The sequence below is a fragment of the Falco cherrug genome, chromosome 12, assembly GCF_023634085.1.
Source record: "Falco cherrug isolate bFalChe1 chromosome 12, bFalChe1.pri, whole genome shotgun sequence".
Classification (NCBI taxonomy): domain Eukaryota; kingdom Metazoa; phylum Chordata; class Aves; order Falconiformes; family Falconidae; genus Falco; species Falco cherrug.
Genome location: NC_073708.1, coordinates 23,993,638 through 24,017,041, shown reverse-complemented (window position 1 = coordinate 24,017,041; position 23,404 = coordinate 23,993,638). Strand labels below are relative to the sequence as shown.

Genomic DNA, 23,404 nt, shown 5'->3' with positions numbered 1-23,404 from the left:
TGCCGGGCCGTGGGAGGGTGCCCCGCAGCACTGGGGGAGGGACCTGGGCAGAGCAGGGCCGTGGTCCAGCACAGCCAGGGGTCACGTTTCGGAGCTGGGGCGGCACCTTACAGCACCGGTAATTCCAACCAGGACCCTGGGTGAAGACTGACCTGTGCCCACACCTAGTAAGAGTGTTTTAAAACAAGTCAGCTGTTGTCTTTTGTGTGCTGGGGCAGCAGGTTGTGTGCGGGCTGAGGTCCTACCTTTGTACGCGTGGGGACGTGGCAGGTGTACGTACATCACCGCCCCGTGGGGTGATGGAGGGAGCCGGCGAGGGCCGCTCGGAGCAGGGCTCCACGAGGTGGCAGCAGGCCCCTCTTCCCTGCATGGAGAGCCTTCTGGTTCGGGAGAGGAGCACAGCAGGTCCTGGAGAAGACCCCCAACAGCGCGGCTCAGCCCAGCGCTTCTGCGTGCCTGAGAGCATCCCCCGCTAAACGTCCCCTCTCGAGGCAAGGAAAGAGACCAGCGAGAACGGACTCCGACGACAAGAAGCAGAGACCGTGAGTTAATACGGAACCGCATCCAGCCCTAGAGCTCTCTGCCCCTGCAAGTTGTACTAGATCCTATTTCTCAGCTTTAACTGAATGTTAAAACCAAAAGCCCAACGTCATGAATAGCTTTACTGCCTTCCCAGCATCAGCAGGCCAGGTTGCACCACTTCCCTCTCCGTCACCCAGAGCGGGCTAGCTATTTTTAAGCAAATCTGTGCCATATTGTGGTTAGACAGACCCTGGTCCAACTTCTAGAACCCCCCAAAACTGGGACTGTGGAGCTCCCTTGTGTTCCCTGCAGCCCCCGGGCCTGGGGAGGGAGCTGGGCTTAGTGCTGCCCTCCGGAAAGGCTGGCAGGACCCCCTAGCACACAGGCCTGGGGGCTTGGGGGGCACTTAGGAAACAGGACGGCACAAATGGGGGTCACAGCCACTGACACCTTCCCCCCCGCCCTGCACCCTACCAGCATGCCCTATGCACGGCTCCTGCATCCAGTCTGGGGCACAGGTGAAGGAGGCAGGGGCTCACCCACCGGGCAGCTGCTTGCTCTGCCTGCCTGGCATCCCTCCATCCCCTGGCCTTTGAACTTGAGCCCCCATCCCCTTGTCTCTGCATCCTCACATGGCTGCAAGCCCACGCCAGTACTGCTGGCTGGAGATGGGCTGCAAGAGAAGGGCTGGGGTGGGCAGAGGCACGGCATCCTTCGGTCACCCTCCCAAACCCATGGGGGCTGGGGCAGGGAGAGCTTGGGCAGCCCCTGCCCTCCCCGGGTGATGAATGAGCTGACAATAGGGTATTGATAAGGAATTAACCTTGAGCCCTTCTTGCTTCAGTGTCAATAGAGCAGGAGCCAAGTACACACGTTTCATTGGAAATCTGTGTTTGGCCTCCGCTGCCTCTGCGCCCGGCGACGTGCTGGAGAGATGAGAGGGGGATGTGAGCTGCCCTGCTGCCCTCCCGCCGGCCGGGACCCGCCGCAGTGGGTCCCCCTCGGCACCCCCAGCCCGGTGCTGCTGGGGCTGACCATGGGCACCCAGCCCTATGGAGCTGTGGCAGCCTCTGTGCCCCCCAGCTGGCATGTGGGGGGCTGGATACCAGGGCCCCCTGCTCCCCCAAAGGGCCTGTGCCCATCCTGCTCTGGCCTCCACTCCGAGCAGTTTGTTTAATTAAGTGTTTTGCCTAATGGGATTGCCTCATTTCCATAACAAACTGGCAGGCTGTCATTAGGTGGGCTCCCTCATTCATTACTGTTAATTAGATATGGATCCCCCAGAAGGCGGCGCGGGGTGATGAACGAGGCCCCTGACACACGCTATTACACATTAGCATTTTCTCAATACATCCGATACATCATGGTCCTCCGCTTCCTAAAGATATTTTAAATAAAATATTAGCAGCCTGCTGCGGGGTGGGTGGAGGGGAAGGGAGGGAGGGTTCCTGCCCCTCACCCTGGCCTCAGGCCTCCTCCGCTGGGCTGAAAGCAGGCTGGAGAATGGCTGAGATGCTCTATTGCATCCAGCCAAAAAGGTGGCCAAATCCACCCCTCTCCCCATCCTTGCCACTGTAGATGGAAAGAGGTCACTAGCACCCCTGCTGCCCGCTCCCCAGCCTGAGGACCCCCCTTGCCCCATCCCTGGGGGATGCTGCCATGGGGAGGGGTTTGAAAACACCCCATTGACCCGTCTGCAAAATGTTTGTAAACCAAAAGTGTCGGCGCCAGCCCTGTGGTGGGGGGAACCTGACCTCTACCCGCCCCTGCCCTAGCAGCTTCCCATCCACGTGGTGGGGGGTAACCCTATACCATGCCGGTGGCCCCTAATGCAGGATGTATAGATCTGTTGGGGCTGGCCGCCTCCTGCCCCCGACTAATGCAGCTGATGAGACTTCCTTATGGGGGTGTCCCCTGACGTGTGCCCTTTGCCCTGCACTCCTGGCTCTGTGGGGGACACACACACACACACAAGTTGGGGGGACCCCATCTGTGATGGAGCAGAGATGTATCCTTGCAGGGGATGCCGGGGCAGGACCCCTGGAGACCCCCCAGCACCTCCCCCATCCCAAGTAGGACTGTGGCTCCCCTTTGGGACATGACCTGCACCCAGGGGCTGTGGCATGTGTAGGGGGGTGGCTCCCCTGCTGCCTCTGACCTGCCAAAAAGGGACACACAGAAAGGCGGAAAGCGCCTGAGAAGATTTATACTTGTTTAATTAATGTCAAATGTAGTTTACAAACGGGAGTGACAAGTACCTCTTTGTATAATATACACCGACACACAATCATCGACACACTGGAATATCGCTTTGTGCAACTGGGATTCTTTGGGCAAAGATAGGTAACTCCGATATTTCAAAAAAAATGTGTTTTTTTTTTTTAAAAAATCATTTAAACTCATTGCAGAAGAGGGGAAGTGGCGGATGCCTGCTACAAACCGGGATGCCTCTCTCCCCAGCCTTCCCCCCTGCAGACCCCCCCTTGAAAACAGGGGATGGCTTTACAATTAAAAACAAAAAATAAACAGAAAATAAACCCCCAAAACAAAGAACCAATGACTAGTTACATATGGTTTTACACATACGTACATAGAGCACACGGCTGGTCCACAACACCTGCCAGAAAGCCTGGCTCCCTCCCAGGGCCTGTTTCCAAGGGCAGGCTGGGGTGTCCTGCCCTCTCCCCCTTTCCTGGCTGCCTCTCACCCCCACCCCCACCCCCCCCACCCCCCTTCCTGCACCCTCTCCAAATCCATCTCAGAGACCCCAGCGCTGGCACTCAGGCACCACGACTCTGGCTGGGTGGCACTCGCAGCCCAGCTATACCCCCAGTTTTTCCCCCTTTACAGATCCAGACCCAAGTTCTATGTGCCTGCCCTTCCCTTGCCCAAGTGCTACCCAGCAGCGACAGCCCCCTGCTGCAGCCCCTTCCCCTGCCCACAGCCTCCCCGGGGAGGCAGGACCCTCCTGGGGTGCCCCAGCTTCCTCTGGTCCCCAGCGGCTCTGCAGGGATGTGTCCCTGAGCAGGGGAGGCTGCAGCTCTGGTCTCAGAGGCCACCACGGCTGTGATGAGCTTGGAGACCCAGGAAAATCTCAGTTAGGAATTGTCACCTTTTGACGAGATGCTTAAAAAATAAAAACCACATCTCCTTCAGTTTGGGTTGTTTTTTTTTTTTGGGTGCAGTGGGATCATTCTGAAATCACTCAGGAGATGCCAAGGACAGCAGCTGTTCTCTGCAAAACAGAACCAAGCTCAGGGCAGAGAAGCAGTGATGGGATGGGACCATCACTCCGCAGGCATCCTGCCTCCCCAGCCCTTCCCTCGCCAGAGCACCCCAGCGATGCTGGGGTCCCAGCTCCAAACCCCTCACCCACTGCTGTTTCCAGACTGTCTTAAAATGCCCCAGCCACGCTGTTCTGCCAGGTGGGATCTGCTTGGAAAGACCTTGCAGGAGCAGGGGAGATGAGCTTCCCCACCTCCCTGTCTTCTGGCTTCGGGAGGCTGGCACCCCACGACTGCCTGGGGAGCTGGGGCAGGGCCGCACAGCACGGGACTGAGAGAAGTCAGCACATGGGGCACGCATTCACCTTGGGAAACGGTTCAGCATCTGTTTCTTAGGTCCTGAAAGTAAAAGAAAAAACAACAAAAAAACAGGCCAGATGGCAGCTTTGGTTAAGGCTGAGGATACGGGAGACAGGGACAAGCATGAGGGACTGCGTGGAAGAAGCTGGGGCTGCAGGGACCCACTGGCTCTGGCTGGAGGCATCGCTGCTGGCCGCGGCCTGCCGGCGAGCCCCGTGGTGGCCACGGCCATGAGGCAGGGCTGGCCTGGCTCTGCCCCGCTGCCGAACCCGCTTCTGGAAAAGGCCGGCTCCGGGAGCGCGGGGCTGGGCTGGCTCTACTGGGCAGAGTGGGGCTCGCTGCACAGCGCAACCCGCCGAGCCTCTCTGGGCAAAGCCACCAGCAGGGCCACCCTGTCCCCTGCCATCTGTCCCCATGCCCGCTGCTTCCCCACCCCCTGCCTCGGCAGCAGGCACTGGGAGCAGCTCAGGCACCCACGGCCAGCAAACGCTACCGGAGGGGAGGAAAGCAAAGCCCGGCAGGGGCAGGGGCTACAGAGGAGGCACGAGGGGGTCAGCCGGACCCTCCGGACCCTCGAGCAGGCACTCCTGGCCCAGGGGAGGGCAGCGCTCTGGTGGGCTGCATCCCTCCAGCTCTGCACCGTTTGCCCCTTCCCCAGCTGGGAAAGGCAAAGGGGGCTGAGCCAGATCCCCCCGCCCTGCCCGGTCCCCTGGCGAGGAGTTAAAAGCCGTGTCTTTCCGGGGATAACGATTCTATTATAAATAGCCCCATTAGCTACAACTAATGACAAAAATCCACCTCCTCTACTCCCCATAAGTTCTGTAAGTTATGGGCAATGCTACAGCCATTACTAAAAGCTGTTAACTTCATATCTGAATGAGGAAATATACACCACAGAACATTAAACCATTTATATTATATATATGTATATATATACTTTTTTTAAACTAATGACTTTAATGCCAAAACTTTGCTGAACCAAGAAAAATATGGGTTTAATGTTCTCTGCTCATTTTTTTTCTTTAAAAAAAATACAACCCAAAAAAAAGAAAGGGAAACTTATTAGTATGTAATGTTTGAGTCTATCCCATTTATACACAACATTGTAAACATATATAATCTATATTACATGTGCTTCATTTCTGCCTGGGTGTGTTTTTTTTTTCTTTAAACCTTTTTTTATCACTAGAACACCACAAAAAACCAAAACAGAACCAAACCAAAACCCAAACCAAAACAAATAAAAACAAAACAAAAAACCTGAACAAAGAACACAAGTTACAGGTTATTTAACATCTTTCTCTCAAGGGTCCCTTCCCCAGTCTCCTGGGGGCAGTGGTCAACAACACAGTCCAAAGGAGGGCTCACGAGCCATCCCCGATGCAAAGCCAGCTCCAGGGAACAGGTGAATGGGGAATACTGGTTTTAAAAAAGGGGGCTTCACAACAAAGGGTTTGGTTTTGCCCGCTGCAGATGCTGAAGGAGGTCTCAACATGCGGGACCTGGGAGCCAAGGCTCCCCACTGCTCCTGTATCCTCGAGTCCATGTCTGGAGTCTCTGGTTTGTTTTTTCTTTAAGTTTTAAAACGTCTTTTTTTTGTTGCTGTCGTTCTCCCCCTTGGTGTGATGAGCTGAGCTGAGTAGCTGGGTCCCACCCTCCTGCTGGGTCCTTCATAAGTAGATGCGCCGAAGGTCTCCGGGAGACGTGATGGTGTTACACTGGGGACAGAGCTTCTTGGCACCCTGCAACCGGCAGATGAGATGAACAACGTGAGAAGGACAACCTGCGTGACCTTGCCCTTGGCCTGGGATCTCAGGGGGAGCAGCACAGGAGCAGGGGCACCAAGGCCACCCCCTTCCCCTCCAGGCAGGGCCATGCCCTCCCAACAGTGGGCACAAGCTGTGAGAAGGGGAGGTGCCATCACCTTTCTTGCCTTCCCTGCAGCCCTTCGTCCCACTCCAGTCCCAGGCACAAGGCAGCTGGGCAGGCAGGAGCTCTGCAGGATGCTGAAACCCAGAGCCAAGGTGTCACCAAACTCAGCAGCTCCGGAGAGAGGGGTCTCTACAGACAGACTGGCCCAAGCACCCCCCCCATCCCTGCTGTCACTGCTGGCTGCCAGGGAGATCTGCTGCTCCTTTCTGCTTCCCTTGCTCACCTGCAGCCCTCGATGAGCCAGTTCAGGTCACTGAGCAGGCAGAAAACCAGCCCGGCTGGAACAAGTGCAGCTTTTAGTAGCTGGGGTGACTGAACTGGTTCATGGTGGGGATGGACCATCCCTTTCAGGGCGGCACACTGGGGGACTGCCTCAGCAATCCTGCAAAAGCCCCAGAGCTGCTGGCATGAAGGAAGCCCCCACCGCCCACCCCGAGCTTGCAGAGATGCTGCGGAGACAAGTCCGTTCTGCCAAGGTGAGTTGAAACCAGCAAACTGCAACGTGAGCTGGGGTGAGGTAACAGGCGGCCGACATGAACGCTACATGAAATAAAACAAGGGCTGATGTGCCATCTGTCACTGGGCCTGACAGCAAGAGGGTGTTAATAAGCCTCAGAATCGGGGTCAATCTAAGCTGGTCATCATTAGATTGGCAGTTGTGACAGACAGTTGATGGGAAAAATGACAGAAAGTTGGCTCTGCTGTGAGGCAGCCTCCTGTCTACAGCACCAGCAGTGCAGGAAACTGGGGTGCCCAAGCTTTCAACACTGACCCCAGCCTCGACACAACCTCCTGCCACACAGAACTGAGCACCCCAAGTTGTGCTCACTGCTGTCACAGGCCCTTCCAGCAGCTAATGCCCAGTGCTCGGTGTGACAAGTGAGACGACAGGGACGCAACATGCCGTGTGAGCACCTGCTGGCTTGCACAGGGCTTGCACGCAGAACTGAAGCCATTCGGTCCAGTGCTGCGGCTGCTCTCCCTTAGCAGGGCTTGTTTCAGTACCTGCAGCAGTGAGCACTGCAGCTTGCAGGATTGCAGGATGTGGACTGAGTGGCAGGGCAGGACTGTGACGTGCCACACTGCTTTGGTTACTGCTACCTGCATTTGGGTACATCCCTAGCAGAGGAACCGGCACTGCTGCTTACAAGAGCCAAGCACCCTTAGAAAAGGTCCTCTCTGCTCTGTGACAACACCTGCAGACACAGGACAGGGGCTTTCTCCCCTGGAAGCTCCTTGGACTAAGAGGAATCTAGAGGAGAGAGTCCCAGGAACAGAAAATTTACACAGGTGCAAGTAATTCACAAGGATACAGCTCCAAAGAAGTGCAAGTCATGTTTGCTCTGTAGTTCTGAGTACTACCGAAAAGCCGCCACAGACCAGCCTTACAGCAGCTCCCCCCCTGCTCCCAGTGCACATCACTCCTGGCAGACATGGACTTTGCACACCCGCTGTTCCCTGAGCTTTGGGCTTCTGAGCAATCAGGCTCTCATTTGACACCCCTTGCTGCTAGCGGCTGAGGTGCTGCCCTGACACAGCGGGGAACCAAGGGCACTTGCACCTGAGCTCCAGAAGAGCCACTCACAAAGTCCTGTTGAACTGGAGTTTTATGAAACGCGATGGACATTCAAGACACACCGGACATTACTCTCAGGGTGAGCAACAGACCACTGGTGGTCTGGATGGTGCACCTAACTCTGGTGCTGATGCCTGTGGGTGCATCCTTCTAGCTGTCTGGGACCTATCTTATCCCTTCTTTAACTACTGTGCCTGTTCAGATTTTCAGCGTTCCGGGACAGGGACCATCTCACTGTGCCTGGGCAACGCATCAGGCAGCACCATTCACTGGTCTTCACAGAGCGGACTTGACATGCTGGATTCTGGCAAAAGCAAGCACAAACCACAACTCTAAGGCCAGGCTTAAAACCCTGCTGAAATCCAAGGCTGACTGCACTGGCCTTTAACAGAGCCTGTTTATATAGCACACCCCTTTGCCAGTGCTCAAGACCAGAGCTATGCATCTCTGCCATTAAAAAAGGGCAAGCTCTAACCCTGCATGTCCCAGTAAAAACTCCCTGCAGCAGCAACAACAGGTAGGAGAGAAAAATCTAAACATCTGCCCCTTCTGCCATTGTGGGCTGGGCTACACAGGAGGGTTGCCAAGGAGGGTCTCACTAATCTGGATGCAAATACCACTAAACAGTCCGTTTCAACTGAGTCCCTGCTCAGGTCTGCATCACCATGCAGTTCCCTGGTCCTCACAGGGGCCTGTTGCATCTGGTTGGCCTCTTGGAATCACCTTTTAGCTTGGAGGGTCCCAGGAGAAGTGGCAGGGAGGTGCTGAAGAATGAATTCACAGCAGGTTGTCAAAGGGGCAGCAGCTGGCAGCTGCCCGTTCAAGCTTTCCTGTGTGCCCTGACAAGCAGAAGTGTGCATGGGGACTTTAAGGCATTCCAGATGTGACCACCACACACATCTGTGTCCGTGCTCTCCTTCCCAAGACAAGCACAGCTTACTGGCAAGAGGCAGCAAAGCATCCAACCAAGTAGCTGGAGCTTCTGCCTCTCTGGACAACGCATGAAGGAGAGGCACCTTCTGCAAGACCAGTCCCTGACCCATCAAATGCCTCAGCCTGCCTTCAGTTTGGGGTGAAGGAAAGTGCTTGCTGCCACCTAAACCCACATCCCTCCATTCCTCAGTGCTCCTGTGCAATGCTGAATGGCATTTCAGCAGTTATTTTCTCATAGCTCTGCTGAAGTTGGAGGTGTTTGGCTGTAGGTGGCTGGGGAGGAGCACAGAACCCCCCCGAGTTCATTTTTGCTAAAAGCAAACCTCAGCTGCTGCCGTCTCACTGTCTTGCATCTCATTCTCTATCCTGGGATTTGGAGGTGGACTGAGACAGCTGCAGGCAGATGTGTGTGATGACGCAGGGGCAACCTCACTAACACAGACTAGACAGCTCAATGTGCAAAATTTCGGAAGGACAGATTCCTGGAAAGCCAGTCTGCTCGTGTCTCTCCAAAGGCTGCACACAGGTGCTTGCTCTAAGCACACGTCCTCCACATTCAGCCCACAGGACAGCAGAACAAGCCTAATTAAACTGACTGCAGCTTTGCTCCTCTCTGTTGTGGCAAAGCAAGGTCAGGTAAGCAATTCCTTCACACCACAGGGCAAGGAAAGATGGGTGGATTTGTCCTGCCACACCCTGGGATCTCCTGCACCACATGCTGATGGCTTTAGGGGGATCCACTCTCCCCACCTAAGGCTGAGAGCTGCACGTGGGCAGCCAGCGCCAAGTTTTCATCCATGCTTGAAGTCAGAACCTTCTCTGACCCGTTTTCTGCAAAAGCTACGTGATTGCAGATTGATTTAGGGCAGTGGTGGATGCTGCTTCATCTGCACGTGGGAAAGGCAGCTCATCTGGAGCTCTGAAGCCCGGGTACGCTGCGGGGAACAACGGCATCCTAGAGACCTGCGGCAGCCTGGGCTGAGTGCTGCGCAGGCTGACTGCTCATGGCACGCCGGGCCCAGGTCTCTGGGTCTCCCTAGTACTTAAGCTTGGTATTAAATGGTTCAAGCAAAAATAATGACTTTGGACCTTTGGGGTAGCCTTTTTCTTTTCTTTTTAGAATAAAACTGTCATCCTCTGCACACATAAGCATGTGTGTTAAATTCAGAACTAAGTCCTGACTTTTTCTTTTTAGATTGAAATTGCTTAGAACCTCGTTCCTTACATCTGACTTTTCCATGTAGGTGTACAACATTCACTGGCACTAGCATTTAAGCTCTCCTCTCTTGTAGAGAGGCACATAAGCTTGTACACACACACATGCTGGCACAGGCACAATGAAAAAGCATTTGCTCCCCCACTGCTCACCTGCCAGCTGGGGTTACTAAACTTTTCCCTTGAAATAAAAATGCTGTGGAATAATAAGTCCCACCTGTCGGCCATTTCTTTCTTTCTTTTTTTTTCCAGGTCCTTCTGCTCCTTTCATCATAGCTTCATGGAAAAGCCTTGATGTGTTATAGCTGCGTGTGCTAGAGTAAAGGCCACCTCAGCTTTTCCATTATAAACCCCAGTTTTGAGGGGTTTATAAAACTCTGCTGCAAGAAGTTTGCTCCAGGGCTGTTACAAAGCAAAGAAAAGGGGCTGGAACCAGGATGGAGTTTATTTTTTCTCCTCCTTTCTTAATTAAAATTTGGCAAGTGATTGATCCACAATACAGGCTAATCACTTGGGGTAGTAGTTTGAAAAATACATTAACGAGAGCTGAGATGTCGAGAAGTCGTTAGGGCTCACATGGTGCCAGGAAGGATTGGAGTATTTTGTCTTAAAGTTGCCTCTTAAAAAAAATGGTGTGACGTCTGCTATAAATTGGCTAAAGCAAGAAAACTCAAAAGGAAGGATTTAGGCACTTCCTGCTGTCCTGTGGGTCTAAAAATGGGTAACTTCCAAGCAGAATATGCTACCAGGCATAGAGAATAAAGACACACACAGAGAGCAACTTCACCTACACAATGCCACCATCAAACGTGGGCTCAAAGCTTGCCTATTGTAGAGGACTGAAAACCAAAGTAAAGAGATGACAGGAGGGATGCAAACCAAGAGCCAGCTTCTGCCAGAAGAGAAACTGAACTCCAAGATCCAATTCTCAATAAAGGCAACAGCCCCCTCTCTGACCACAGCCTCCACACGAAGTGGCAGCTTCTCTGCCCGCGCTAATTCCCAGCGAAGCAGCCGTTCACCACTGCCGTTGTGGGGTACCTCTAGCTGTCAGGTAATGGGGTTACAGCGATCAGGAGAGCAACCTTTTCCACAGAGCCTCCCCAAAGGGTAGAGCTCACCTGCACAGGTTGTTGGAGGCGGCCAAAACTGAAGCACAGTAATAAATAACCAGACAACCTCACGGAAGACAGGAACATCCTGAAGGATCAATTGCAGCATCCGCCATGCAAGCTGCTGGCTCAGGAGGTCTCTATGTTGATGGAAGCACTAAGGAATCACCCAGAAGGATTGCTCTCTGTTTCTTACAAAAATACTCCAGCCTGCATGAGATATACGGTATTATAGCCTAGAAAAAGTGACAAGGCTAAGAATGTAGTAGTGTAATCTACCAAAGATATAAATGTGTCAACTGCAGAGCATACATATCTATCGATGTATACCCTGGAAGCGTATTCTGTGAAGAAGGCGGCTTTTTAGAAAGTTATTTTTTTCCTGCTCTTGCGGTTGTCATTTTCAAATAAGCCCGAGACAGACAAGCACAAGCCTGGGGTCAGCAAATACACATAGGAAATGCTGGCTCTGCCTGTACAGGCGGTGGGGGAAACACAGCAAACTGCACATGCTCAGATAAAGCAAACCTGCCCTCTTTCAGCCCCTGAACGCCCGCACCCACCAGCAGCTCCATCACTGGCCAACAACATCCTGACTTGGAGCTTTTAACTCCATTTACTTCGTAAGGAAAGATACTGGGGTTTGGGAGATCACAGACCTACAGCTCAGAGGGATATCAAGACCTCACCAACCCATTCCCCTGGCAAGATCACTTCAACCTGAATTACGGCTGACGGACATGCATCAAACCTGTTCTCACAAACCTCCAAGGATGGAGGTTCCAAACCGGCTCAGCGAAGCACTGCAGCAGACCGCCAGTCTCTACTGTCACAGCACCCTTCCCAGGAGAAGGAAAATTAGTACCACACACTAGTAGTTGTGGGATCCTTCTTGGTTAATGGGGAAGGATAGAGAAGGGGCAAACAAACCTCCTCCAGAGGGAGATTCATCCCTCGTCACCCAGCGACTCAGGGCTGCAGTCCAACAACCAGCTGAGGATGGACACCTGCCCCACGGATGGTTGATGTTCAGGGAAATGAACCCCACTGCCTGCTGCCCAGGCTGAGCCTCTCTCCTGCAACACCGTTTCCCCTCCTGTCTTTGAAGAACCTGCATATATGTTTTCAGGAGTTTCCAAAAGCGATCACAGGGAAGTCCTCCGGGCTTGTGTTGCAGTTTCTGTGTAACTTGAAGATACCAACTAGCTCTCTGCAAGCAGGATGGATGAAATGAAAAATGTCCCTGTGTTGAGTGCCCCAGACAACCAGCAACTAGGGAGCAGCAAGCTCAGCGGCGTGGTTTGACACAGCAATACAAAACCAGCAGACAAACCCAGCTGACAAAACAGCTAACATGATTTCCTGGGATCCCAAGCACGATCATGTGGCATCAAGCAACGTGTTCTTGCATCCCCCTCCCTATCTCCATTCCTGTTGTGCCTAGAACCACAGAGCATGTGCATGCACACAGCACATGCATGCAGCATACAGCACACCTTTAGCCTGTGGCCCCTGGACTGCAGCCCTTGGGCAGACCAGTTCTGCTCACGGAGCAAGTGGAAGGAGAGAAAACCACCCAACTCAGCACGTCCTTTTGCTGGGTGAAGGGACGGTTCCTTCCTTGCTCCATGGCCACCCTGAGGAGGACCATCTAACCAAGCAGCTTCTGTTGGAACTGAGGCGCTGGCCAACGCAGCTAGCACCACGGTCTCAGTTCTCTTTCTGCAGGGTCCCTTTCTGCAGCCCCAGCCTTTCCTTCACGCCAATCCAACACAGCAACAGGAGACAGAGATGGAGTCTGCTCTGGTGAATGTTTCACGCCCAGAACCTGAAGCCAGTTTGATGCACTGAGATCTGGTATAACGGTACCTAAGCTAGAGAGCCCAGCCGCCATTTGTAGAGTTGGTGGTTGAACACGTCTCCCCCTCTCCCTTAGCAACAGAGCAGTTACAATTTGGAATTGAGCATCAAGAGCCAAAAGTCCAAAAACTATTTTCAGAAAGCCTAAGCGCTTGAAAGATCCAACCCTCATCAGTGCCCTTGACACCACTGAAGTCAAAGGATACTAGGGATGCTCTGATCACTGTAGCATCGTATCCTAGAAAATGTTTAAACCTTAAACCTTTTAAAAACCACTTCACCTCCTCTGGTCCACAGACAGATGTGAGCATCAAATTTCACCCTGTCTTCGATACCTTGCAGAGGTTTAGAAGTGCTCTGTGCCTTCAGTTCCACGTCCTTGTTCAATACAAGGTCCTCCCTCTCTCTCTCAGACACACTCACACTCTAATTTAATATTAGATCTTGGCTGGGCACATAAACCACAGGCGCACAGGAGAAAGGGGACTTTTCACCAGCAGGGATGGCAGATCTCCAGAATGTTCAAAAGGGGCCGGAAGCCCGACACAACCCACCCGCCCCAACTCCTATTAATTCCAACAAATTGTTTATTGCACAACAGAAGAAAAATGTTGCCCCGCTCCCCCAGCCAAGTCTTTCCATGTGTGCTGCACGCGCAGGCTCCCCCCTCCTGCCCCCGCTGGGGAGCCAGCTTTATACCCAGGGAAAGGTAACAGCGGCGATTATTACACACACTATCCCACAGCTCCTCGCTTGTTAAAAAAAAACAAGAGTCTCTTTTGTGCCCGAAATAAAAGGAGATACCTTAATTAGAACAATGCAGGTTGGTGAGCATTAAACACTGAGCCCAGCTGCTGTATGCCATTAAATTCATAAAAAAGGAGGGGGGAAGGAGGGCAGTCTTAACGAGATTACACACATTGACTTTGATCAAGACACAAAAGCACCAAGGCGTTCCAGGGTTTTTATTGCTGTCTTCGGGCTACATTTTAATGGTTACATTAGAAACATGCGAACACAGGCTGGGAGATTTTTTTTGAGACGGGAGAGGGAGTGCAAGCATGCCTTGTGAAAAGGCCTGGTTTAATAAATTGGGGGCTGCAGGGAGAGGCTAGGGCTGGGGAACACATGAGTAGCCACTTATTAATTGCTTCCCCTATGCAAGTGCCAAGTCCTAATATGATGTCTTGCTGGACTATTCCCATCCCGCCTGCCTGGATGGCAGAAGAGCCACGTGCGGACAGCACGCAGCCAGCTCCATCTCTACCTTCCTCATGGAATTCTAGGGGGGAGATGGCTCCCCCTCTGCAAGGGTAAATGCTAACCCCTGAGCACCTGGAGTGGGGTTTCCCCGTTCTCATGAGCAGCCACCACCACTGTACATGAAACAAAGGGGCTTTCCTGAAGCTGAACTAAGTAGCTGCTGAGCCTGTGAACAGCCTGAAATCGGTGCCACAGATTTAGAAGATGACTTGAGGCTGGTGGGAAAAGGAGAGGACAAAGACTTCAGAGTAAAGAAAATGAAAAAGAAATTAGTGCTTTACCCTCAGCTCGTAGCATCACTGAAGGACAAGATTACTCTTCACTTAGCAAAGGTGGCAGAGCACACATTCATCCAAACACCTCACAGCTACATACCCACATATGTGTCTTTTATAACATGCTGCTAAAATGTTTACAAAAGCTTGTATAATCTAAATAGTGACGGGGTGTAGCTGAAGAGCTATAAAATACAGCCCAAGGGATAGCCAAGTTATTGAGTTGCTATTAGTACTCAAGCCCACAGGCACTTCACCGTCCTGGTAACTTTTCTTGGACAAGAATTTTAAAAGGCAGGATTTAAAGGAGTATGATCAACTTAATCGTAATTCCAAGCACACAACGTGTTCTATAAAGTAGATTTTGTAATGCCTTACAGGAACAATTTTTAGGAGTGGCATTCCCTTACGTTTTTTGCAACCCAACACTGTATCATCTTGCTAACAGGAGAACTAGAAAGCATAACTGACTATTTTCCACTCCCCAACCTGAGGAAAATGAAAGCTTGAAAATCAGCTGCACAGGGGACATTAAAGGCTGATTATAAAGCCCACAGTTTTAACACAGGAAAGGAAAACACTTTATTTAATAACACCTTAAATTTTAACCTGATGTCCTTTAATACATGTATAAATTACTACTGCAATGGGTCACCTATTCAATGATCAAGGTAGTCCCCAATCTTCCAGACAGAACAGCGTATGCTTGAAAACTGCACACTGCTATTTCAAATAAACTGAAAAATACAGATTCATATTCATAAAAGCTCCTTTCCATATCCTCTATCCTGAAGATGATTCCCCTTGCTCCAGGGGAATATTAGGTTTCTCAGAAGCTACCCATTCCATGAAATCTCAGTGGATTTGGCCTTCGTTCTCACAGCTTTACCTCTCTGCATGGATGACCCACAGGAAATTACTGTAAGGCAAGGCTGTTCCCAGCACAGAGCTCTTGCATGAGCAATGGCTGTCCCCACGGCAGCAGAGGAGCAAGCAAGGGGCAGGACTGCACTTTGGTCATGATGACTCAAATGAGACTCACTCAAGTCAAAGCTAGAGCGGGGTGTTAACCAGCAAGGCTTCAGAAGCCTGCATGCACAGCACTTGGATTGTTTAAAATGAAGCAAAAAGCATCCTTCCCTGTGGTGGTTTAAAACAAGTATCCCAGAAGAGAGAAAAAAGCCTGTAAGTCAACAAGAAAGTAGCCAAGAGCCTCACCAGAGTCCGCAGCCAGCATTCTTCACAGTGCACATGCCAGCACTGAATGGAAGTCAGGGGCATTGTGTAGGAGTCCTGAGAAGAGGAAGCAAACAGGTTATTTCCACTGCAGGGATCTACTGATTCTTCACTCCTACCCCACTGCAACACCTTTCTTTGTAGATAACACTGCCTTGTATTTTCTATTAAAAAAAATAAGCTTGTGTAGTATGTAAGTTTGTATTTTTGTAACGCTTGTGTAGCCAGAGGCAGAAAGTCTCCTGCCGTCCCTTTTTCTGGCTTCCCAGAATTCCTCTTGGAAGCCCATAATCCACTCAAGTGGTGACCTGGCTCAGCACAGTTATCGCAAGAGCATCTGAAGATCTGAAGTTGCTGTGGCCACCTGCCATTATTCTCATCAGAAAGGTCACCAGATCATAAAAAAACAGCGACAGGGTAAGATTAACCCTTATCACGACTCTTAGCTCTGCAGGAACAGCTTAACTACATCCCAAGCATTCTGCTGCTATTTCAGTAGGCATGCCTTTTTCTCTGGAGTATTTTCTATCACTGCTAATAAACCTCTGGACATCAGCAGCAAGTTGTCCTCCCTTCTGTAGGATGAGAGGCAGGCGCTGCACTCCCGTACAAGTCGTGAGCTGGGAGGGAGAGCACCATGCATCAAGCTGCAGTTGCAGAGGAAGCCCTCCGCCAAGCAGAATTTTCTCCTGCTATCAGCAGAATCAAAACTTAACCGGACACGCGAAGCTTTGCGGGCTCGGACCATCAGAGGGAGCTGCTGCCCTTCTTTAAGAAGGCCACAGCATCACCACAAGCAAGCAGGACATCCACAACTTTTAAATGCTCAGGCAACATTCCTGTTCCCAAATCATATGGTGTGTCTCAGATCACAGATTTTGCTCTCTCCTATGTATGTAAATCTGCACACGCAGGAAGAGGACGCTGCTGTCTGGGAGTTTTCTATAGGAAGGCTGAAAGTCTTCTGAAGTTGGGGCTTTCTTGCCCCCGATACAGCCAGCCAGCTAGAAATACCAGTAGAATAACGTAATGCATACAGAAATTTCAATTGCCCAAAACACTAGCACCTTCGTGTGGAAAGCTAATTGGTGTACAGAGACAAAGACGACCTCCCCAGCTCCATCCAAAAAAAGGAGAAAAGCTTCTTCCCTCCTCGGCAAAGATACCAAGACATTTCTGATTCATTACCACAAGTGGAGTGCTACTCACCATGCAAATGAGACATTTATAGCGGTCCCCACGGGAAAGCTGCCTTTCTAACTCACGGACACGAGCCTTTAACGCTTCAAATGTTGTCACTGCAGAGTCTTCTGTAATTCTGCAAAAGACGATGGAGAGTAAGCATCACTGAGCACACAAGAGTGTTAAGAGTTTGTGTGAAAAAGGATCTCACAACAGGTACCGCACAGCAAATGGCAACATTCGAACAAAGACATCCCACTTGGGGTGAAGAATTCCTGAAAAGCCCGGTGTGAATTATTTGGGGCGTCTTACTAAACACTTCCAAACACATCAGGTCAGAACAAAACAGTGCTGAGGTTGCAACTTCATACAGAGAGCAAGTTTCCTCAAGACACGAACATTTAAAGAACAGATTTGTTTGGTGGGGTTTTTTTTGTTTTGTTTTCTGCCTCTTTTCCTGTCTCCCTTAAAAGATTCCTTAGGACCAAATGCTTTGGACAAAGTTCTGTAAGTTTCTCTACAGCAGGTGAGATAACTTTCTGTGGGCAACGGGAGTTGCTCTTTCCCTTAGAGAATGGAGGTCTTCACTGGCCATCAACCTTGTGAAACACAAAATCAGCTCATTACACAGGATCAACACAATGCTTTTATATCAAAGAACCCCCTAGCTTTCTGCGTTCTAATACTGAAATAAAGGAGAAACTAAAAGCAATGGACACTGCGCCAACAAGGTGGCTATAAAAGCAGCTTCACAGTCTCTGCTTTCCCATTTCTTAGGGTCATTTTTGATGGGCAGCATTATCTCTTTTGTCACAGAGGCACTGTGCTGAGGGCAGGCAAGTGTATTTTCATGGTTCTGCAAGGCTGGTGAAAAGAGCAACTTGCCAACCTAAAAAAGCAAGGGCAGACAGCAATGCTCAGCAAATGAGATGCAGGGAGCATTATAGACAAGGATATGTCACTTCAGCATGCTGCAAAGTCCAATTTCTACACAGGGAGACATAAGGAGGGGCCCTCAAGCATTCCCCAGAAAAGGTTTAAGAGTACTGCATTGACATTAAGGCTTTCACTTCTACGGGAAACCAAAACAAAACAGCAATTTTCACGTATGTCAGTGAATTTCAGGCCTGTCCAAGCAGACTCCAGCTCAGAAGAACCTGAAGAGTACCTTGCCCCCAGAAGTTGCATCAATCACAACATAACCTGCAGCGGCACCTACATGTTCTACCTTTTTAGAGGATGATTCATCAACAGGTGGCTAAATATGGGTTGAGAGAATTACTACAACGAATAAAGTGAGCGGCAACCTCAGCACTCCAGCTGCACGCACACACTCGTTCTTTTGTTCATTAGTCGCATGTTGCTGGCACACAGGGAGGGACCTGAGGTATCTCCTATGAGGTGATTCTTCTGGCTTTTCCCAGGGCTCTGGAAACAGAGCTAATCAAAAAGATCTTGAGGATTTTCCTAATTATGACACTTTAGAAGAAACTGGAGCTGCAGGAGTACATATGATTAAGTACCAGTGTTATAAAGCTCCTCCAACTTCTTCCTACCTTTGTAAAGATCAGACGCTCTGCAAGAGCTAACCGAGATCTTCATCAGAAGGAGATTCATTGCAAATGACACTTGCTAGGAAATGATAAGAGTTTTAAAACTGCAAAAAAGGCAAAGAAATACAGATCCCATGTCCCATGATAGCCTAGCGGCTGAGGACTGCCTGGGGACAGGGACACTGTGCATTCAAGTCCTGGCATCAATAAATATTCTCTAGTTCAGAATGAAAGAGCTTCAGCAGGAGCCAACGCTCCCTGCTGTGAAACACCCACTTGCTCCTACTCATTGATATAAACTATTATCGTATCCCAGCTTGGGTTCCCACCCTCAAGGAAGAGTTGTTAGTTTTCAAAGAAAGTCTAGAAAGGTGTTAGTTTTGTCGAAGAAAGAAACAGAATTATTTATTTTTAGCGTGAAGATTATTGTCAGATGAGAAAATTGTTTCCCTTCCAGTCTGGCTCGTTAATAAGCTGCTGTTGGATGGAGGCTGCGGTTGAATTTGACTTTCTGGAATCCGTTTCTCCTTCCTGCATGCATAAGGGCACTGGAGGCGTAAAGGCAGTGAGTGTGGTTCCTACCCAGAGCAGGTGGAAAGCAGAACCTCAACCTTTTGCTAAATTTTACTACTACCATCTGTGGAACTACTCGTCCTCCTTCTGAAGGGCAGACGACTCAGCAATGAAAGTTAAAAGTTGATTCCTTGAGCTGATCCAAGCAAAGGCCAATTCATCCCAGTCCCAGCCCAATAACAGTCAAAGCGTGAGAAGGAAAAATTTGCCACTGCAACAACTAGGAGATAGAAAATGGCTTGTTTATAGAAGTCTAAATGGCTGACCCCCACCGGCCAATTTCGGAAAGTCTCTGAGATAATCGCCCCTGTCCAGTAATAAACGAATGAATCAGAAAAGGAGGCTGAATAGAGGTATGAGCAATAATGCTCAGAGGCTGCCTGATACAATGGCCAATCAATAGGAGGGCTGTAGATCAGGGTGCTAGTTAGCTGGAAAATTACCGCACCGCTGCGTGCGTCACGCTGTAGGGATCCTGGACAATCAATGTGGGAGGTATTGATTTAGTTATTATCACTTCATACGCTCCAGACATTGTTAAATATACATTTATTAACAAGACTGGGGTGCATTGGTAAGAGAGGGAGCTTTAGCCACTGCAGCATCTCCCAGCGCTGATCAAAGCTCTGCTGTGACACTTTTAAAGTCCATGTTCTCCCTGCCAAGCATGCTCTCAGGACAAATCCTGACGCACAGTGTAGCGCTGAAGACACAGCTCCTGTCTCACAAGAGAGAGGTTTTGGCCACAAGTGAGTATTTTGCACTTGAGATTTCAGGAAAGCCTCTTGGAGCAGCAACAACCAGGGATGTGGTGGCCAAGGGTCAACCCAAAGTGAGCGATAATTGCATGGTTGCTTCCGAAAAGCCGGAGGAAATGAGGTCAAGGGAAATAGGGAGAACATTAGTAAATAAAGGAAACTGGAACTACCTCCAGGGATGGAATAAAGACAAGAGTCACTTCCCATGTGTCTGGCTCCTGTGGTGGCCAGCACACTTGGGACACATGCCATTCCATTTAGCAACATTTTACCGTCAACCTGCTGATTGTATCCTAAAGATAAGCATCACTTAGGAGCAACTCTTCCTGCACCAGTAATCTTGGGAACTCCCTCAGGCTTCCCTCTTGCGTGCACACCTTGTCTGTGCTTGCCCGGACACAGCTGGGAGCAGCCTGAGCTGTACTTCAGCAGGGCAGTGCCAGGGTGGAGCAAGGGTCAGAAAGCCAAGCTCCGTGGACCCAGTAAGGCTGTGTGCAAGCCACTCTGCCAAGGGAGGCAGAGGGAATTGCAGGGAAGGAGGAACTGGCTTCCACAGCTCTGCTCTCCCAGCTCTGCCTTGACCTTACGCTGGATCTAGGAGGACTCTCGTAATAATTTTGTGCCTCAGCGCTCTGATTTGACGTGTTTGGATAACGTCATTTACCAGCCTCCAGAGAGATCTGCTGAGCACAACCACTGCCAAGAGCAATGCCTTGAGCCCCAGTGGTGGGGCTTCTTCAGCAGGTGCAAGTGGCCTTGCAGGTACCTGAATTGTCCTCCCTGGCTGAGAACACATCTGAGGACACAAGGGCACATCCACACTCTACTCACGGTCGACCTGCATCACCACAAATAGGGGAGCCAAGAGCAAAACATGAAGGGAGGGTTCCTTGAGGAGGAAGCTCAGTCCTGCACTTCTCTCTGGACTTTGTGGTTAACTCTTCAACAACCTGGCAGTCACACTTGAGGATGCTGGGTACCAGGGAGCAAATCCCTGGGACTTAAGCAGACGGCATGTGACAGTTTTCAGTCTTTGTACCTAATGCACGTTTTCCCACTTCTCATAGCATCTTTCCCTGAACACTGAAAATAAGATCAAACTTTCTTCCTCTAAGCAAATCCTTGCTTTGTTCAGATAAACGGCCAGAAGAAGGGCACAAAAATACTATAGAGTTGTTACTCAGCAATCATCTCCTGGGAAATCTCCCCTGGGAATTGGCTGCCCCCCTCTTTGCAAAAAAACTTTAACCCAAACACTGGTTATTTGTTAAACATTAGCATGCATGTGATCTTTGTTTCTCCAAATTAAATCGAGCAATTCCTACCCGCCGTCCCAGTGGGCAATCACAAGCAATTCCGTTAATTAAATTATCTCTGATTCTGCAGCTCTGGAATCTCTCAATTGACTAAGTCTGTGCTTTATCATCAACAAAATACTGGACCAAAAAGGAAACAAAAAATGCTGATGTCAAAGTGATTGGCTTCAGTTAACCCTTCCCAGCTGGATATTAAGGGCTGCTCAAGAAACTGTTGGACTGGAACGAGCCCAAGAGCGAGAGCCTTTACCAGAGATGCTAGTAGCAGCTGTTCACTTGTGTTTCCTTTCCATTGCACAGAAAAAAACAAAACACCATACCATCCCTGTGTCCAGCATCCTGCCTGTTCCAGAGCCACTGAAAGATGCAAACTGTTAGCTGCTGAAGAAGCAGAAAAACACCTCAAAGATCAGTAAGCCCCTGCAAATACCCCATCCTTCCCTCACCTAGACCTCACTTCACGTACCCTACTGTTGAGTAGTCTCCATAAAACATTCCCCTTTGGTTTATTTCAACTGGATATAAATTCTCCTTTCTTCATAAACAGTCACACTGTACACAGTATTCTATAAATTTTTACAATTCTACTGTTTGTATGTACCTTGTAAAAAACGCTTAGCACTGATTAAATGCACCACCAATAAAATTCATGGGCTACTTTTGACACTTGATATTCTGACCTTCCTCTCTCTTCCTCATACATTTATTTTTGGGTTTGTATGCCTGTAAACACAGAGCAGCAGAGGGGAAAATGTACAGTACCACTGACAAACCTGCATGGTGTCTTTATTTTTAAACAAAGTCTTTACCTTCCCTTGTCCGAGGTAGAGAACCTGATCCCAGCAGAACATACATGCCATTTCCCTGCACCAGTGGCAGAGGTCAGGTCGCTAGCGGCTTACATATCATAAATATTAGAAACAGACTGGTCAATGCTTCGAAGGCAGAGTCAAGCTACAGTAAGATTCCAGGAGCAGAGAAATCGCTCCTGGCCACATCCAGCCAGAGATGACGATTACCACAGCCACCACTATGCTGCAGAAGAGAAAGCCTACTGCAGTCCTTGCTTTTACTTGACAAAATGATCCAAAAAATGACTCCAACATCAGCGCACAGTCATTTAATTGCAAGCCTTCACTCATAGCCAATTTAGGTTTGGGTGAGGGGGCAATTTCTTCAGAGAAGAGACCATGTTTAATTAGCCTGTAACATGCTGTGCATAGCTGCTGTGACACTGGTCACGTTGTGCAATGTCACAGCCCGATGATGCTGTCTTGGTTCTCACTCGTATCTGTGTCTTCAACACAACTCCTTCAGTATCTGAGTTTCAGACACTAACTAAAAACAACCCTAAGTTTTCTGGGACACAAATTGCTTGTTTTCAACCTGGTGAAAGATTTTGCCCCCTCTTTTGACTTTGCAAGCATCACCTGCAGCAAGCGCTATACTAACAATGCGGCCAGTTTATTTTGGCATTACTAAAGTCAGTGGGAGATACACAGACACAAAGGCCTTTTGCATTTATTGGAGTGCAAGAACATAACAAAGCTGAAAAAAAAAGTTTGTTACTAGCAAGCAAAACACTTAAACTGATAAGTAAGTTGTTGAAAAGTCACAGGTGGCTTTAAAAGGAAACAGACACAGCTCAAGCATTTTCAGTATGTTAAGTCTGTGAAAGAAGTCCAGTGTCAGGCACCAGTGGCAGATTGACTGTGAATCACCCCAGAACATGCGGGCTACCAGACTGGCACGATGCGCTGCAATTTTATTTCACTAGATGAGCTGGCTACAGCAGAAGGGGCCAGATTCCTAGCAGCAGAAAACTGCCCAGCAAAGCTGTTTGCAGTAGAGCCGTGTCAAATCACACTGTGACATTTAGACCCTCAGTCTGTGAGTGCCAGTGCTAAAAGCAAATCTTCTGGCAAGACGTCAACTTTTTAGGAGCTGGTTTCCCCTTTATTTAGCTAAAAATCTCATTTATTGGGTTTATTTGTTTTTAGCCTAACCTCCTTTAAAAAGGCTGACTTATAATCCTGTAAAACATTGTCACATGTATTGAGGAAATTGGCAAGGATGCTAATTTATTGTCCTCTAGGAAAAAAAAAAAGCCCTCTTTCCTTGATTAATGTATGTTTTTGTATTGTAAGATATTAAAGAACGTTGCTTCACCTGTAATTACAGAGAATAGTTTACTTTGGCAAAGTGCCCTGGCTTCTGGTTGCCAAGTTATGAATAATGCAATGTTCCCCATTCTAATTTCCGTGTTCTAAGTTGTGAATTTGGAGCGGGGTGCATGCAAGGGCACACACACACACGATGCCGAGGCTCTCTCAAGTCACGAGCGCCTCTATTTTATACTTGCTTGCACAACTTGTTAATACTGGCATCTGCTTGCCAAATTCAGAGTTTGCTTCTGACTAATTTCATCTTGATGCAAACCAAAAATGTTGTCTCTTTTTTTTCCCCTGCAGAGGAATTATTTCTCTTACACGTGCATGCACCATCGCAATACCA

At 49.7% G+C, this 23,404-nt stretch overlaps 1 protein-coding gene across 12 annotated transcripts in view; it reads right to left on the bottom strand.

The window, feature by feature from the left end:
- Positions 1 to 2,720: 2,720 nt before the first annotated feature.
- The window catches only part of RNF220 (ring finger protein 220), a 232,774-nt gene continuing 212,090 nt past the window's right edge, over positions 2,721 to 23,404 (bottom strand). For 11 of the 12 annotated variants that reach the window (XM_055725233.1, XM_055725232.1, XM_055725228.1 and 8 more), the window contains 3 exons: positions 16,718 to 16,826; positions 15,491 to 15,565; positions 2,721 to 5,848 (listed from right to left, as the gene is read on the bottom strand). In XM_055725233.1, the coding sequence (XP_055581208.1) occupies positions 5,777 to 5,848; positions 15,491 to 15,565; positions 16,718 to 16,826 (256 nt within the window). In that variant the 3' untranslated portion in view covers positions 2,721 to 5,776. Of the gene's footprint in view, positions 5,849 to 13,684; positions 14,213 to 15,490; positions 15,566 to 16,717; positions 16,827 to 23,404 lie in introns of those variants that run through there. The other variant, XM_055725234.1, reaches the window with a different exon arrangement.